Source organism: Eretmochelys imbricata, chromosome 3 (assembly GCF_965152235.1).
Source record: "Eretmochelys imbricata isolate rEreImb1 chromosome 3, rEreImb1.hap1, whole genome shotgun sequence".
Taxonomy (NCBI): domain Eukaryota; kingdom Metazoa; phylum Chordata; order Testudines; family Cheloniidae; genus Eretmochelys; species Eretmochelys imbricata.
The window spans coordinates 80,430,816-80,449,778 of record NC_135574.1 but is presented as its reverse complement, the minus strand read 5'-3'; the positions used below and the strand labels follow the sequence as shown (position 1 = coordinate 80,449,778).

The following is an 18,963-nucleotide window of genomic DNA, read 5'->3' as shown; positions in this document are numbered from 1 at the left end:
CACCTTAGAGACTAACAAATTTATTAGAGCATAAGCTTTCGTGGGCTACAGCTCACTTCATCAGATGCATACAATGGAACATATAGTAAGATTATATATATATCTATATATACACACACACACCCCTACAGATAAGTTGGAAGTTACCATACAAACTGTGAGAGGCTAATTAGTTAAGATGAGCTATTATCAGCAGGAGAAAAAAACTTTTGTAGTGATAATTAAGATGGCCCGCTTAGACAGTTGACAAGAAGGTGTGAGGATACTTAATTTAAAGAAATAGATTCAATATGTATAATGACCCAGCCACTCCCAGTCTCTGTTCAAACCCAAGTTAATGGTATCTAGTTTGCATATTAATTCAAGCTCAGCAATTTCTCGTTGGAGTCTGTTTTTGAAGTTTTCTGTTGCAAAATTTCTCTTTGTGTTCAAGTGGATTGAGCAAACGACATGGAGCCTGCAATAACTACGTTACTAAACTTCTCTGTCTTTCCTTTTCTGTAAAATGGCAGAACTGTAAATGCTATCAACCTTATAGGGCTGTAGGAAACATTAACCTCTTGTCAGTGAGGTGCTGGTACCATGTCATAAGAACATAAGAATGGCCATACTGGGTCAGACCAATGGTTCATCTAGTCCAGTATCCTGTCTTCCAACAATGGCTAATGCCAGGTGCCCCAGAGGGAATGAACAGAACAGGGCAATTATCGAGTGATCCATCCCCTGTCGTCCAGTCCCAGCTTCTGGCAGTGAGAGGCTTAGGGATATTCAGAGCATGGGGTTGTGTCCCTGACCAGGCTAGCTAATAGCTATTGATGGACCTATCCTCCATGAACTTATCTCATTCTCTTTCGAATCCAGTTATATTTTTGGCTTTCACAACATCCTGGCAACAAGTTCCACAGGTTGACTGTGCATTGTCACAACAAAAGGATACAGGTCTCCCATCCTTTTCTCCAAGACGTTTCTCGACGTTTGTTCCCTCCCATGTCACCCACATGGCCCAACCACTGGGTGCCTTCTTTAAGCTCTCTCTGCCAGTTCTTTCCTCCATTGATCAAATGACCACCCTATGTTCCTTTCTCTACCAGACTTCCACCCATCAGCTTTCCAAATGTGGTTCCATCTGCTCCTCCTGCCCCATCACATGCCCTCCCTTTCAAGTTCTCATTCCAGCATCTCTATCCTTGCTCATCTCTCTCTGCCCCTCCATCTGCCACCCCTATTCCCCCCAAATCCCTCTAAATTTGAGACAGCTTTCCTAACAAATAAAACATTAAATTAACCCCCTTGAGAATGATTTATTCACAGGGTGGAATTTGAAATTACCAGACCCTGTATCATGGAACATTTTTTTTTAATTACCTGCCCAGTGCAGCTAGTTATATGACCTTGCACAAGCAGCAGTTTGACACAAGTCCTGTCAGCAATACCATTCTACCCTCACCTTTGCGTACCTCACACCAGATACCTCAATTTTACCTCAGCTGACTGACCAGACTGTGGGCTGTTAGTGACCATCACCGTAGGATCCTCAGCTGCAGATTGTTCCTCAGATTCCAATATTAAATCTCCAGAGACTTTTTAAACTGATCTCTGACTCGGGGTATGTCTAACACTGCAACTGTGCCAGTGTAGCACTTTCATGCAGATACTTCCTACATTGACAAAAAGGGGGTTTCAGTCAGTGTAGTTAATCCACCTCTCCAAGAGGTGGTAGTTTGGAAGAATTCTTCTGTTGACCTAGCTGTGTTTACAGTGGCTATTAGGTGAACCTAACTATGATGCACAGGGTGCAAAATTTTTCACACCTCTGAGCTATGTAGTTAGTTCGATCTAATTTGTAGGTGTAGACCAGGCCTCAGATAAAAAGCAGTCCCAAATGACAGTTAATGAGATTAATATTTTGTTATTTAACCATACCACCAAGAATTAAACTTGCATTAAACTTGTTTAAGGGGCAGTCTTTTATATTTAATAAAGACAGTGCTCTCCTCCTGCTCCCACCCAGAGGTGACTGCGCTGAGATTCCTGGATTTCATTAGGAGTGTACTAAGTATTTTGCTCTCTTTTTAAATTTTGGTTACAGCTAAGAGCTGGAATTATTGACAGACCCTTCTCATTACTGATGCCTAGTTCCAAATTTTAAACTTCGGACATTTTAGTGTAATTAGAATTCTAAGAACAGAAAAGTGTTTATTTTTTTCACCCTCCCTAATTCACAATCAGTTTAAAGGTTTTGTCTTCAACCTTCTCAAAAATAATCAACTTCAAGTAGACACTAAGCACAAAGAGGCAGTGCAGTCTTGTGGCTAAGGCACTGCACTGGTACTCAGGACATTGGGGCTCAATTCCCAACTCTGCCACACACTTTTTGTGTTACCACGGGCAAGTCATTGATTTTGTATCTCTGCCCCAGTTTCTGACCTGTAAAATGGGGATGTAATATTTCCTTTCTCCCAGCCTTCGTGTGTCTTGTGCATTTAGATGTTAAGCTCTTTTGAGGCAGGCAGTGTCTCTCGCTACATGTATGTACAGCACATAGCAGAGCAGCATCCTCATCTTGATTTTGGCCTCGAGACACTACCACAGTAGGCTGAAGAGATAGAGGATGGGTAAGGGAGATCTTTCCTCCTCCTGGGGGGATGCTTTGGTACCCTTTTTCTTGCAAAACTGTACTTTGTTCCAGAACTCACATCATCTGTGAGCCATGCTATCCCTGTAAGTTTTCTTCCTTGGTTGAATACCTCAGGGTAAAGGCTGGCTGTTGGAATGCTCAAGTCTGGACATTCGGGGAGGCACTAAGCATGATCAGTGCTTCACAAGGTGTCCTTTTCTTGATCCACATTGCCATGGCTATCATGCTGGGCAAAGCTGCGGAAAGTATGGTGTCAGGGTTCCTTCCCCACTCTGAACTCTAGGGTACAGAAGTGGGGACCTGCATGAAAACCCCCTAAGCTTATTTTTACCAGCTTAGGTTAAAACTTCCCCAAGGTACAAACTATTTTACCTTTTGCCCTTACACTTTATTGCTGCCACCACCAAGCGTCTAACAAATATATAACAGGGAAAGAGCCCTCTTGGAAACGTCTTTCCCCCCAAAATCCTCCCAAACCCTACACCTTCTTTCTTGGGGAAGGCTTGATAAAAATCCTCACCAATTTGCATAGGTGAACACAGACCCAAACCCTTGGATCTTAAGAACAATGAAAAAGCAATCAGGGTCTTAAAAGAAGAGTTTTAATTGAAGTAAAAGAATCACCTCTGTAAAATCAGGATGGTAAATACCTTACAGGGTAATCAGATTCAAAACTTAGAGAATCCCTCTAGTCAAAACCTTAAGTTACAAAAAGACACAAAAACAGGAATATACATTCCATTCAGCACAGCTTATTTTATCAGCCATTTAAACAAAACAGAATCTAACGCATATCTAACTAGATTGCTTACTGACTTTTTACAGGAGTTCTGACCTGCATTCCTGCTTGGGTCCCAGCAAAAGCATCACACAGACAGAGAGAACCTTTGTTTCTTCCCCCCCCACCCCCACCCCCACAGCTTTGAAAATATCTTGTCTCCTCATTGGTCATTTTGGTCAGGTGCCAGCGAGATTATCCTAGCTTCTTAACCCTTTACAGGTGAAAAGGTATTTCCTCTGGCCAGGAGGGATTTAAAGGTGTTTACCCTTCCCTTTATATTTATGACATATGGAGACTTAGGTGCCATTGAAATTCACATCATACAGCAGCTTTTGAGTGGAAAATACCCCCTGGACTAAATTACAGTCTTTATAGCGGCATAGTCAAAAGCATCATGAAACTTCTTTAGACCATTAGATGTAGAGTTGAACTGGGAGTGGATAGATAAAGGGTGAGATCCTGAGCTGATGTGAATGAGTGCAGCTCTGGGATTTGGCCCATAATCTGTAAAATTACTTTAAAAAACCATGAGCTGTTCTGCAGACCATCAAAAATTAAGGCATTTGGAAGCACCCAGAACTTTGTTCATTAAGTGAAAATATAACTAACCAATTTATATACCAAGTTAACATTAGCTTTTCAACCTAAATTGCACAAAATGTCTTCTTCTTCAGATGTACAGTACTAAAGATATCCATGTAACAAATGCATGCATGCATTCATTTCTGCATGCTCTTATCTCAATTGAGCGTTACATCGCTTCACCTGTCTTCAGTGTGACCTCTCTTTTTAGTCTAATCACAGTATTTTCAATATAACCTTAACATTCCTTTGCAAGCTCTCCCCAACTCAGTATGCAAGGATTTTAAAAATGAAAGCGATCAAATGAGCAAAATGTATTTCTACATATACAGATCAGGATATCTAATCAAAGTAGTAGGCAACTTGTACAAACCAAACTTGCACAAAAGGGTTTCCTGTCACATATGAATGAGTATTGAAAATACAACATTCAGAAAAACTCGCAAAGAAGGTGGGATGGAGGGGAGGAGAGTAACAAAGTAAAGTAATTACCTATCTCCCTTTGGTTTTCTTTTCTGTACTGTCTTCCCTTTGGGTCGTCTCTCACTTCCTAAACAGGGGCTCCCACCAGGGCCTGTTACCCGTATTGATTCAAGGCCTTTGGAAGATTTCTTAAAAGTAAATTCCACTGGTTCTCCTTCTTTTAGGCTTCTAAATCCTTCCATGTAAAGCTTGCTCTGTAAATAGGAAAAATATTCTTGGTTACTATTGCCTTAAAAACAAAGTTGACAATTACAATAACAGGACAACCTTAACTTTCCTGTTATGTTTATCCTACAAGACACAGGTTGAATTGGGGTTCCCTTAATAAGATCCACTAAAGAGTCTATACTTATGGTCATGGTGAAAACATTCTTCAAGCTTAAGAAATAATGAGATTCTCTTTCTGGATATGAACAAAATTGAAATAATAATGTCCTTATTCTCTGCTGAATTGATATGGGCTTTTGGGCTGTACAAATCTAAAAGTGCTGTATGCTCAGACAGTGCTCTGTAGAAACTTTCTGCAGTTTAAGGCATTTTAATAGAAACAGAGAAGACAAAGCAAATAGGTTTTTTTTAAAAAATAGGAAGAAAAGAGAGCAAATGCTCCCTCTCTAAGTGAACCTAGATATTGAGTTCTAGTTGATAATCAAAATGCAACCTATAAAAGAAAAGGGGGGAAAGGAAAGATCAATTTTCAAACTAGCAGAAGTAAAGAATAATGAGCAAAAAGAATGAAAAAGGAGCTACCAACAAAATGAATTGCAAAAGGTAACTCAGTTACTCCAGGTGAACTGCTAAGTTAGCATTCATTGCCGGTAAAACCTATCTTGTTGGTATGATCTGGGTATGGATTTATTCTTTAATCCAAGAAAAGCAAATCATCATCACCAGGGGCAGAGAAACAAAACAGCAACACTGATAATCTTTTGGTATATACTTCTAGTGTGAAATCCTGCCCCAATTAAGTCAATGGGAGTTTTGCAATTGACTTGAATGAGGCCAGGATTTCACTCCTCACCTCAAATCCTCTGAATGCTGTATAATACTAAATCTATATCCAAGGATAAATCTGCTGAATAAAAAGCTTGGATGAAATGGTTAGCAAGTTAAGTGAAACAGAATAGAATGTAAAAAGGAAGACAATAATAGACTCTGGTCTTATTAAATGTTTATTCAAAATGTTATATTTAACACAGACAAGATTAGTGGGATTATAAAGTGAGTATTACAGAATCACTGGCAATACCCAATACTTAAACTGGGCTTTTATGTTTCTTATAAAAACTAAAGGGAAGGGGAACAAAGAGGGGAACACTTTTTTGTTATTGTTATTGGCTTGTGAATACTTCAGAATAGACAACACATCTGGATTGACTCATACAAGCTACCCAGCCAGTACTCTCTTGGCTAAACCATAGAGTCAACAAAGGGAAGCAATCTTAACTGTGGAGGTAGGATGCACTGTAGTGGTCTGGAAGGTAGCTGGACACTAAAGCTGTCAATGGTCAACATTTCTCCATTCAACCACATATAGGGTAGAACTGGAGAACATCAAGGGATGTTCTTGACCACACATAGGCAGCAAATAGTCCAACATCGCAAGGGAAATTGTGGGGACAGTGAGTCTATACTAGCCTGCTAGGACCCCCATTTGTGTCAGCTGAGCCTGGCATCCCCTTTGTAATATCTTCTGTGGAAAGTACAACGAGGAAGCCTGGTCTTGTGGTTAAGGCATGGAAGCCATACTGAGACAGGAAGATTTGGCTCCTGTTCCTATCTCTGCAGACTTCCTGTGTGGGCTTGGGCAAATGAAATCACTTAATTTTTCCATGCCACAGTTTCTCTATCTGTAAAGTAGACACTATCAAATACTTACCTATCTCACAAGGTACCGAGAGATTAAATTAATGATTGTAAACCTGTTTGAAATATTCATTTGGAAGAAACTAAGTGAGTACACACACAGGCATGCACACAGTAAAAGAACTCCTATCTACTGGGCTCCCACAGTCTACTGAGCAGTGGTCATTCGTGGTGGTACGGGAAATGTACTATTGGATTCCAATGCACTATGAGTCACAATATCAGTTCAGGCTGACAAAGGGATCTGGCTGCCTTTAGGGAAGGAATTGCAGGTTTTTCAGGAGCTACAAGCACAGAAGATTCATGGATCCACTGGTTAGGATGAGGAGGGCTCGGGCATGACCAATCCTGCAGCTCGGGTAGAAGCAGTTGTTGCACCAAGATGAACACGTGTGAAGCGTGGAGCAAACACAGGCCTCTTCAGGTCAGAGGGGTGATGTCTGCAGTGCAGCTGGGAGCGAGTGTCCCAGAGTAGGTAGGTAGATGGGGTAACTCAGCTGGAGCTAGGGCGCTAACAATAGCAGCACAGATGATGTAGCACAAGTGGCAGCTCAGGCTAGCAACTCAAGTCCAAGCCCGCCTGACCCCTGGCTCTGAGCCTGGGGCTAGCCATAACAGCCTGTCTGCTAGTTTTGGCATGCTAGCTTGAGCAAAGCTCCTGCAAGTCTGTTAACCGACACTGGGAGGCTCACTCCCAGCTGCAGTGTAGATGGCCTTAGTGCCCACCGTTTAAAAGGAAAAGACAAGAAAGGGAGGAGTTTGCAGCTATCGGTACTCCACTTTATGCTTTTGGCAGTTGCTGGGAATGAAGGTAAAGGTGCTGATAAGGACGATCCAAAGTGATCTAAGATTATCGAAAAATATAATTGGAATGCAGTATTAGCTTGTGTGATCTGCAATAAAGATCTAGGAAGAAGCACTCCGCTTTAAAATATCTGGATAGAATTAGAGGGACTCATGCCACATGTGTGTGATTTCCAGGCGTCATTATAAATTCACAGTATGAGCAGGGGAGGACACATTCAGCCACTGATTGAAATGGACTCCTGCCTCCAACTGGCCCATGATATAGGCCTTCACTGCCCACTTCATAGAATCACAGGACTGGAAGGAACCCCGAGAGGTCATCCAGTCCCCAGTCCCCTGCACGCATGGCAGAACTAAGGATTATTTAGACCATCCCTGACAGGTGTTTGTCCAACCTGCTCTTAAAAATCTACAATGATGGAGATTCTACAACCTCCCTAGGCAATTTATTCCAGTGCTTACTCATCCTGACAGGTAGGAAGTTTTTCCTACTGTCCAATCTAAACCTCCCTTGTTGCAATTTAAGCCCATTGCTTCTTGTCCTACCCTCAGAGGTTAAGGAGAACAATTTTTCTCCTTCCTCCTTGTAATAACCTTTTAGGTACATGAAAACTGTTACGTCCCTTCTCAGTGTTCTCTTCTCTAGACTAAACAAACCCAATTTTTTCAGTCTTCCCTCATAGGTCATGTTTTCTAGATCTTTAATCATTTTTGTTGCTCTTCTGTGGACTTTCTCCAATTTATCCACATTGCTCCTGAAATGTGGTGCCCAGAACTAGACACAATTCTCCTGTTGAGGCCTAATCAACGAGGAGTAGAGCAGAAGAATTACTTCTCATGTCTTGCTTACAACACTCCTGCTAATACATCCCAAAAAGATGTTTACTTTCTTTGCAACAGTATTACACTGCGATTGTTCCCTCTAATTTTTTCCATCCATGTGTGAAACGAATTTTGTTACGTGCACCAATATCGAGGTAATGTACAGATGTGCACCACCCGTAGAAACAAAAAAACTAGATATAATATATATATTTTAAAAGTTACCATAGGGATAATTACTCCAGCCAGGACATGTTAGGCATTTTAGAACTCACTACTCAAAGAATTAAATTTGAGTGTAAGAGAGAAATAAAAATTATGAAATGCATAGACCAGTCAAAAAACTGAAATAACAGCACTTTGAAAGAATAAAATTACAGAGAATATATGTGCATTGCAGGGAGTACTGTACCAAGAAGTAACAACAACAACAACAATAATAATACAAGTATGTGTTGGGAGGTCAGTGTGAAAGACAGAGTGTGTGTGAGACAGAGACACACAGTGTGTGTGTGTGTCTGAATGAGAGAGAGAGAGACGTGTGTGTGTGTGTGTGAGAGAGAGAGAGAGATGCGCTTCCCCATTAAGTATGCTGCCCCTTTAAGTAGATTGGCACTCACCAGTCTGAAGCCTACTTGTTCAGACACAGCAGCAGCTGCCAGCAAGCTCCATCCCACACCCCACTCCTGAGCCCTGTCGTGTCTCCCCACCCCCACGGAGATGGGGTATTGGGGAGGGGGACACTCTGACATCAGCATCCCTAGCTCCCCGCCCTCCTCCCCACACTGCACAGGAAGCAGGAGGCTCCCAGGAGCAGCTGGCCAGAGGCTCCAAGACAGAGGGCAGGAGCAGTGTGGCGGGGTGGAGGAGGGGCAACTGAAGTGTGTGGCCCTTGATAGACTGCTGGGTGGCTGCGCAGCTTAGAGGGAACTTAGCTGTTGACTCATATTTAGCTTGTGATCCATTATGACCCCCAGATTCCTTTCTGCAGTACTCATTCCAAGGCAGTCATTTCCCATTTTGTATATGTGCAACTGATTATTCCTTCCTAAGTGGAGTACTTTGCCTTTGTCCTTACTGTTCTAAAATATAACAAGCACCTTTGTGCTTTCTCTCATGCTGTCCCTCAGAGTTGTGAGGAACTTCCTGTAAACATCCTCCTTAAAACTCTCCTTTGCTGTGATGCCTACAAAAAACTGGACAGTGGCTGCTGGTGGTGCTGAGACCACTGCCTATCATGCTGACCAATACTGTCACATTGTTTCCTTGTGCTCCCCCCGTCTGTCTGTATCCATCTGTTGTCTCTCGTCTTATACTTTGATTGTAAGCTCTTTGGGACAGGGACTGCCTAGCACAATGGGGTCCTGGTCCATGACTAGGGCTTCTTGGTGCTATGATAATGAAAATATTAAATAATCATAATCCCATTTTACCTGGCCCTGAATTCATTCACAGATACAGCAGTACCTCATTGGTGCTACAGCAGCCACATGGAAAAACATTAGGAGACATCATGTTGTACTACAACAACAATATTTTGTCCTTGTCATAACCATACAGACAAGTGTTCCAAATGGGATCGTCAACATGGATCAGAGAAGTATGCTGCTCACAAAGGGCATCGGTCAAGCTGTAAGTACCAAGAAGACAGAGACAATGGTATCCCAGAGACATCAGCAATGATATGGGCTACTTTTTATTATATATATATATAATTTATGCTGTTGTAAATAAAGCTGTGCCAGTGTTTAGGTTATAAACCCTTTTTTCAGGACTTTTAATTTGGAAAGCAAACAGCTGGAAGCTGATATGTGGTAAAAAGTGTTACCTATTTTGTTTTTGCTTGTTAGGTATTTTTTTAACTAATTTTGGTTAAACTTTTAAATCCTCTTTTATTTAGAGCAGTAATGATGGCTTAAAATGTTTTTGTATTGTTCTACTTTAACAAAGCTTTCATTTGTAAACAACACTCAAAATTTACTATGGACACCTATGACATTTAAAAAACATTAAAATGCAATTTAAAAGACAGCTACCAAACCTTGATAATCAACTATTAAGCACGGTATGATTTCTTTTACACTATGCATTGCTTATTATATGGAGAGAAAAACCCAAATGGTTTCACATTGCACCCTGCTACAATATATCTTTGCAGCTTCACAGTATTACAGAGAGACATGGCGCTCCTCTGATTTACTGTGTAAATATTTATTAAACTGTCAGCCTCCAAATAAAAAGATTCTTTGAGGATGCACCACTATTTTGAAGCATAATGAAAGAAAGTGGCCTGGAAACAAATAGGAAAGATCAAATGCTTGCCCTCTTAAACAGTTTTTACAGAGTTGGTTGAAATATGTGAATCAATATTGGTAATTTTTTAAAATTCCCACTTTTGTTTTTAAAAACGTCAGGGGTTAATTACGCCCACTCTGCCATTAATTTATATATATCTTGCAATCACATGACAGAGCTCTGAACACGGACCATCCCAACCCATTGACCTCAGTGAGACTCTACATGGGTCCAAGAAGGACTGACCCATTTATATCCAGTTGCCGGAACAGGCCTTAGAAAAGGGGAAACACAAACTGACTACACACAAAGTAAACAAATGAAAAAATAGACACTGTTTCTCTACTCTCTTTCCATTAGAAACAACCTTGGGAGTTACTTGTAGCCACAGTGGGTAAAGCAATTTCAGACTCGAGTGTGATTTTTAACCTGACAGTGTTCCTCTAGGATGTGCTATTATTCCTTGGTATTGCAGCCTATGCTGTAAGGCCGCACACATCTCCAACACAAGCAGTAGTGTGTCGCAAAAAGCTTACGAGTTCAAGTGAGTAACAAACAGGAGGAAGAGTTAAAAACAATCCTGTTTTCATGAAAAGTGTCCCTCAATATGAAAACGGAGAAGAAAAATATAACAAACATAAACCATCTAAGTAGGAGTGTGCCTAAAAAGAATGCTTTCCCAGCACTGCCTGTGGGTGCTTAAGACTTTCACTTAAACCCACAAAAGGAAGGAAGTTCTGAGTTAAGGCTCATTATGGGGGTCTATTATCCTCTTGATATGCGTGCATAACTCCTATTAACATGTACGTATGGAGGAGAGAATAGGCCCCCATAACGAGCCTTAATTCAGAATTTCCTTTCTTTTGTGGGTTTCTAGTCAGCGTCTTAAACACCTGCTGACGCAGCCATAAAATTCTTTGAAAACCATTCTGTGGAGGGGCAATTTTGCTCAGATGGTTTATAGTTTTCTGTATTTTTAATGTTTTTTTTAAAAAACTGTTCAGCATAACGATCAAGTGCTTAGTCTCTAAGGTGCCACAAGTACTCCTTTTCTTTTTGCAAAGTGCTATCAGAGTACACTTGGCACTTTACAAAGAAAAAGTCTCTGCCCTGATTTGTTAATAATCCAGGCAAAGCACAAAGCAGATCAAATTCTGAAGCTTGTCTACACTGAAATTTTAAGGCATTCTCCCTCCACTGATCTAGCACCAGTGCAGCTCCACCAGTGCTAGTAATAGTGTGAGCTCTAGTCTAGACCATTGCGTCATGCAGTGTTAGAGGATAGAGTAGTAACAGATCTATATTAGCTCTCCTACCTGAGCGAGGCCCAAAATGAAAGAATTCCCTATAATTGTCAGTGGTGGTGCAAGATTCCAACACTGGTTCATAGAATATCAGGGTTGGAAGGGACCTCAGGAGGTCATCTAGTTCAACCCCTTGCTGAAAGCAGGACCAATCCCCAATTTTTGGCCCAGATCCCTAAATGGCCCCCTCAAGCATTGAGCTCACAACCCTGGGTTTAGCAGGCCAATGCTCAAACTACTGAGCTATCCCTCCCCTGTGGCTGTTGTTGAAAGGTTTGTGGAAAAAATTTGTTTTGAAGAGGCAACTTTATTTTTTAAATCCCTCACTTAAACTCACTTCATATGACAATAATGTCAAGAGCAAAGAGAACACCTTGGAGTTTTACACTCCTTCCATCCTCTCCACCCCCCGGAATCTAGCACAGAACTCCCACTGACTACAGCTAGCTAGCATCCTTTCGGAAAGGGCATCTCTGCCACGTGACTTTGACTGGCTGCTCCACACAAACTTCAATCTATTGCAGATTAGAACAGCTGTTTAAACATGAAGTACATGAAATCAGGTCTATGTATCCAGTGTACTGTAGTTTTTAATCTGGTTTGAGATGGTATCTGAAGTAGATTTTTTTTTCTTATTTTGTATTTTCAAATTACAAGCACAAAAAGCAATAGTTAATATTTTATAAGAGCTGCAGTTACTATACCTTATAGATAGAATATATAGTATGTCTGCCTACTCTAAGATATGCTTTCTTCAATATTTCAATACAAAGAAATAGAAGCAACAGAAATACCAGTCTCTACAGTTTTAGAAATATCATGTAGGAAAGCACTGTAAATTAAGGCTTTAAAAAAAAAAAGGTTTAAGGTAACATTTTTAGTATTATTATTCTTCATTATCATTATCATTGGTTGTTAAACTGTTTCTACTGCCTACTAGATAACGAAGGCTCATGTTTACCACATGAATAAATGGCCCTACCACCGCCAGTGTCAAAATAGTTGTACTCAATTATATCAGCCGTTAATTTGTCCTCGATCTTCTTAGTATTGATAGCAAAGTAAACAAAATGAATAGGAAATGGAAGGAAAAAGAAATACACTAAGGTGCTAACACTGCAAATACTAATACACGTTTCATTTTACTACAGAGAGTAGTCCCACTGAAATCAATGGAATTATTCATGGTAGTAAAGTTGTGCATGTGCTTAAGTGTTTGCAGGATTGGGGCCTTTGAGCTGTATTCACACTATTACTAGGACCCCATGTATTGTAGGATGTCATGGGATTTGGCACTGAATGTATCCCTTACTACAGAATTATGAAGACTATTTAAACAATTTTCTAGCCCTTACAGTTGCAGACATAACCTTCTGAACATGACCTAAGTGTGAACTGATGTATTGTGTCTTCCTGAGTATGCAGGGAACCTAAAACAGTAGCTCTTAGAGATATGATTTTTCTGTCTCTTGCTCTCTCGTCAATTGTGTGTTAATTCTGAAAACTAACGATGACTATATCAGGCCCTTATTCAGCAAAGTCCAACAGCATGTGTCCTACTTCAAGCATGGGGTATCTTCAATAGGACTATTTTTGCTTAAAGTTAGGCATATATGTAAATAGTTTGCTGAATTAGGACCTAAACGTAAACATTAAATTTCACTACTGATTATTTTAGCAGAAGCATCCACGTAATGGGGTGGATTCTCCACCTTGTTGGAGCACTGCTTGAGTGCAGTGGAGAGGAATGCTGGGGGAAGCAGGTTGTAGCTCCCTGATGATCAGCTGCCCAACTCTGGTACAAGCTGAAGCTGCACAGGAGCAGCTCTAACTTACACCACTCAAGGACCTTACCCCACTTTGGAGGATCATGCGTAGTGAAGCTCTGGTTCCTCATACGCACTCCCCACCCCACCCCACCTACTTACACTGGAGGAGGAGGTGAAGAATGGTTGTGGCTTGCAGCAGAGGCAGTTCTCTACATAGGGGAAATCTCAGCTGGCCATCTTCAAGTTTTAAGACCACTTTGTGCCAAATGATCAGATTGGAGAATCCAGCCCAATGTGATTATTCCACTATCTCAAACTATCTCCACCACCTTTCCAAGAACCAAAAGCCCCACTTGTCCTCTACTTAGTTGCCAAAAGTTGAAACTCTTCCGCCCCCCGCTCTCCCCAACTCCTCCTGGCAATTTCTGTAGTGAAATTATGCATTTTCGATACTGAATTCCAAAGCACATTGAAAATTGAGGGTGTAGTAAAATAAATATTGGGACCACAATTGGGCATGCCCATGTGGTTCTCAGTGTAGAATCTTAAATTAAACAATACAAGGAGTTCTGTAGTGACTGTACTATGCTTGCTATTTAATTCAGTAAAACCTTCCATTTTGTAATGTACCTGAATCAGATGTCAACAGACGTAGTTCTTGTAGCATAGCTCCATTATCAGGGAATAGAGGAAAGTTTGCACAGGCTCCCAGAGCTAATGGAAAGGCACAGGGCTTCAGTATATATGGCCAGGACCTCCAGCAAATTCCCTGAGATCTGCAGGAGTGGAGACTGGGCCTCCTACTTCTTTCACAAAGGGTACATTTGGAGCAAATTCTGTGATATGAATCTCACTGAGTTTTTCCTCCCTTTGGGATCTTTTCCATGAATTTAAGGATGGTGAGGACTGCAATATGGCCATGATTTACTCATTTAATTTGTGGGGTTTTCAATAATACACTGAGCTGTCTCAGATTACTCTTCCCCAGTCATAAATCTGAGAACAGCTGATTTTCAATAATTAATAATGTTAACTTGTATAGTCCTGTAAACGCAATCATACTATAGACAAATATTTTCCATTGGAGGTGCTGAAGCACAGGAATGCTATAAAAGGCTCAATTTATTATCTTTGCTGCATATTTCCAGTATTAAAATAGAATTATGTCAGTCAGTGAGATCACAGGAATAATGTATAGTCACTGACCCGCAGTGGTACACTTATTTATAAATACATGCATTAAACGCAGATCCCTGCAGTTGGCTTTAGTGCACCTTTCAGAAATCTCCTTCCATGTGCTGAAACCAGTCTAGCCACCTCAGCTTTTCACCACTTCTCAGCTTCATCAGTACCGTTCCTCTCAGTTTCTCCAATGCACACACATCCACTTGCTCAGGAAAGACTAGCCCTCCTTCTCAATAAAAGTTTTATTTGTTTAGCTGTAAAGCTTAGCTTCTCCTCCCCCCCACTGTCTTATCATCCCCTTTCATTCCAATAAACTACATAAAAATGCAAAAAGAAATCAAGCCCATTTAGGGGGGTAGGGGGGAAAGGAGATCAGCTGTTCCCCTACTATGGACCCAGGAGACAGCTCCTAAGAGGTCAAGGATCTGTGAGTAGAGAGGGAAATGGGGCCAGAGACATTTGCACTACCCTGTGGGAAATGCTCTCTGAAGTTAATACAACTTTAAGCTGCATGCTCCATCCTGTGGAACCCCCTCTACCCATGAGAGGGAAGAAGAGACTTTTTGAAAACAGCCCTAGCAGGGCAGCAAGGAAGTAAGTGAGCATTTCAGTCAGTGTAACAACTTGATCATATTTCTTGCCAACTTGGTAGTAATCATACCCTGAGCTATTAAGCTCCTCAGCCTTTGGTCTCAGAGTTCAGTTAGCCAAGGATAAAATTATTGCCTCGTAAACAGGAAGCTACCTCAGAGATCATTAAGTATTTTGTGCTACTGCAGTCATTATTTCTTATCTGTAATGCAGTATGCCCAGTGGCCCCATTGTTTTAGGTGTGGTACAAACACTCTGGAACTGACGGCTCCTACCTCCAAAAACTGACAACATAATTTATTGTGTACATCAGTGGTGTCAAATCCTTTGCAGAGGATTGAATCCACAGGCCAGAGAATGCCCACTGATATGAGCTGGAGGGTTGCACAGAGATCAGGGGCAGATTATGGCCCCTATGTAGTAACTAATGATTTAGTTATTTATTATTTGTTCAGTGCCTTATTGTCACATTCTCACTCAGTGAGAAAACATTCTTCCTTTCTAGGCCTCCAGTATTTCTGCCTTTTGTTTCTCTTTCTTCTCCATCAGCCTTTCTCTGTTTCTCTCGTGCTTCCTTGTCTTTGTGAATCTCCTCTGTTCTTTTTTTCTATTTTTCCTTCCTGATAGCAACTCTAAATTCCCAACCCAGCAGGCTTCACACCCGCTCTCTGCCTCCATTCCATCCACTGAAACGATCAGCAGTTAAACAGTTAATGTTCACACTGAAGCATCATCACTGAGTTTTAACACTGACACTCCAGATTTAGGGCTAGACTATACTAGAAGTGCTACATCGGCACAGATGGATCGATGCAGCTGCACTGCTGCAGCGCATCTGGTGAAGATGCTCTATATCAATGGGAGAGAGCTCTCCCATAGGCATAACAAATCCACCTCCGTGAGAGGTGGTAGCTATGTCGGCGGGAAAAGCTATCCCACAGACATAGCGCTGTCCACACTGGCGCTTAGGTTGGTGTAATTTACGTCACTTGGGGCAGGATGCTTATTCATGCCCGTTACTGACGTAAGTTACACTGAAGTATGTGGTAGTGTAGACCTGGCCTAATTGAGAATAGAGGACTTGCACCTCTGAGTCACTGATTCAGGCTTTCTGCAGACTCAAGCAGACCTCACTGCACTGGATACACTCAGTCCCCATTTGGAAGGTTAGCTCTGTAGCCATGTGTGCTAGGAAAGTTACTTTTTCTTAAAATGAAAGCTTAGATTCTGGAGAACTTATGCGGCCCACAATGTGTTATTACCTCTGTCAAGGTTCCTTCCCCACTCTGAACTCTAGGGTACAGAAGTGGGGACCTGCATGAAAATCTCCTAAGCTTATTTTTACCAGCTTAGGTTAAAACTTCCCCAAGGTACAAACTATTTTACCTTTTGTCCCTGGACTTTATTGCTGCCACCACCAAGCGTCTAACAAATATAACAGGGAAAGAGCCCACTTGGAAATGTCTTTCCCCACAAAATCCCCCCAAGCCCTACACCCCCTTTCCTGGGGAAGGCTTGATAAAAATCCTCACCAATTTGCATAGGTGAACACAGACCCAAACCCTTGGATCTTAAGAACAAGGAAAAAGCAATCAGGGTCTTAAAAGAAGAATTTTAATTGAAGAAAAAGAATCACCTCTGTAAAATCAGGATGGTAAATACTTTACAGGGTAGTCAGATTCAAAACATAGAGAATCCCTCTAGGCAAAACCTTAAGTTACAAAAAGACACAAAAACAGGAATATACATTCCATTCAGCACAACTTATTTTATCAGCCATTTAAACAAAACAGAATCTAATGCATATCTAACTAGATTGCTTACTGACTTTTTACAGGAGTTCTGACCTGCATTCTTGCTCTGGTCCCAGCAAAAGCAACACACAGATAGAGAGAACCCTTTGTTTCCCCCAACCCCAGCTTTGAAAGTATCTTGTCTCCTCATTGGTCATTTTGGACAGGTGCCAGCGAGGTTGTCTTAGCTTCTTAACCCTTTACAGGTAAAAGGGTTATTCCTCTGGCCAGGAGGGATTTAAAGGCATTTACCCATCCCTTTATATTTATGACACACGAGGCCCACAATGTGTTATTACCTGTATGGCCCTGAGGATGCCACATGGGCCGCAGGTCTGTACTGATTGGGCCGCAAGCGGCCTGTGGGTCTCAGGCTGAGAACCACTGCATTAACAGGACAATTCACGTGAGTAAGGATTGCAAGATCAAGCCCCTAATCAAGAAAAGATTGTCCAATTTAACATGTATAATTCAAGAAGGTTTATTAATGAGGATGTTTATTAAATACTGCATATTTTAAAACCAAATCCCTGCTCCTTAATTTATGGTCCCCACCTGGACACCTAAATCCTGCAAATGCTGAGAAGGCTCATGGATGTTGCAGGCTGTGCTTTCCCACATCTATGTCACATATTCTCTATCATGCTCTTTCATATGCCCTCTTCCTTCTCCCCTCTCTCCCCCCACAAATAACTCCAAGACTCATGGACACATCTCTGAGTGCACATATTAATAGCTGGATTTCTATTCCCCTTTGAAAGTTCCACTGACATAAGGATTCAGTATATTACAAAAGCCTAGTTATCCCAGGTTTGCATAAAGCGAATACACCACCTAAAAACTAAAACACAATTTTGAAATACCTGTTAATGTATTTAATTACCTTAAAATAATATCAGGGAATAAAGGCACTAAGGGATAGGACAAGATTATCTTGGGAAATTATTAGGGGGTTAGAATACAATCGCCCATGAAACAATTACTTAATAGCTATCTTTTCTTTAAAAAAAGGGAAACAAAGTGCAGTTATTTTCATGTCATTATCTACACTGTAACAACCAAATACTCTAATGGTTTCTATGCAAGAAAAATATACACAACATTTATACTGCATTAACAATTCCAGATTTAGAATTTGAGATCTATAGCATAACCAGTTTCTTTTATTAAGATTAACAAATATGACTAGCCTCCCATTCATAGCTGTTTCAGAAAAACATTACAAAACAACAAATACATAATCCAGGACATATTTTTGTTCATTGGCATCATCAGTTCCATCTTCCTAAAAATTACAGATGATTGAAAACCAAACTGATTTATTTCACATTATATTTTACTTACGATAAAATAATTTTATAGGAACTAAAAATACTGATTGGTTCATTCAGAAATTCTAATAATTTAATAAAAAAAATACTGTATCTTGAAATGTTAATGAGAACAAAGTAATTTTATACTTTAAACCTGTGTCACTGTTTTATGGAAATGACAGATCATCTAAATATGTAACAGTCTACAGGTAGTGGAGTACAGCAAAGCTGGTAATAAATGACTAACACTGTCTGGACATAACAGGAAATGAGTGGGTGAATAGGAATTAATGTTTTTCTTATATAATTGAAATGCATAATCGTAGTAAGAGTCAATGCTGATGATTTGAAAAGAGTTTGTGAGTTTAGTTCTGAATGCTCGATTCTATTTAACTTGAACTTTGAGAAAAATACCCTAAAAATATCGTACTTAGTTTTTTTTAAGAAATATGTTTATTTCATTTGTAACTGATATGAAATGCACTATTTAAACAGTACATCTAAAACAGTTGGGGGCAATGGCTGTTTGGGGGATGGGACAAATTCTGTTCTGTTACAAAGGGCAAGTCCCAAGTATCTCCACTGACTTGAATTAAGCTATTCTGAATTTAAATTGGTGTAGATGAGAGCAGAATTTGATCCCAAATTTTCTTTTATCAGAAGTATGAAAAATAAATATAAAATGACAGCAGGAGAGCTGAGGATCAGGAAGAAAATAAAGAGATTTTTTGTTG

At 40.6% G+C, this 18,963-nt stretch overlaps 1 protein-coding gene across 1 annotated transcript in view; it reads right to left on the bottom strand.

The window, feature by feature from the left end:
- The window catches only part of LIN28B (lin-28 RNA binding posttranscriptional regulator B), a 117,128-nt gene that overhangs the window by 58,160 nt on the left and 40,005 nt on the right, over positions 1-18,963 (bottom strand). The window contains exon 3 of the mRNA XM_077811692.1: positions 4,494-4,678. Within this exon, the coding sequence (XP_077667818.1) occupies positions 4,494-4,678 (185 nt within the window). The remainder of the gene's footprint in view (positions 1-4,493; positions 4,679-18,963) is intronic.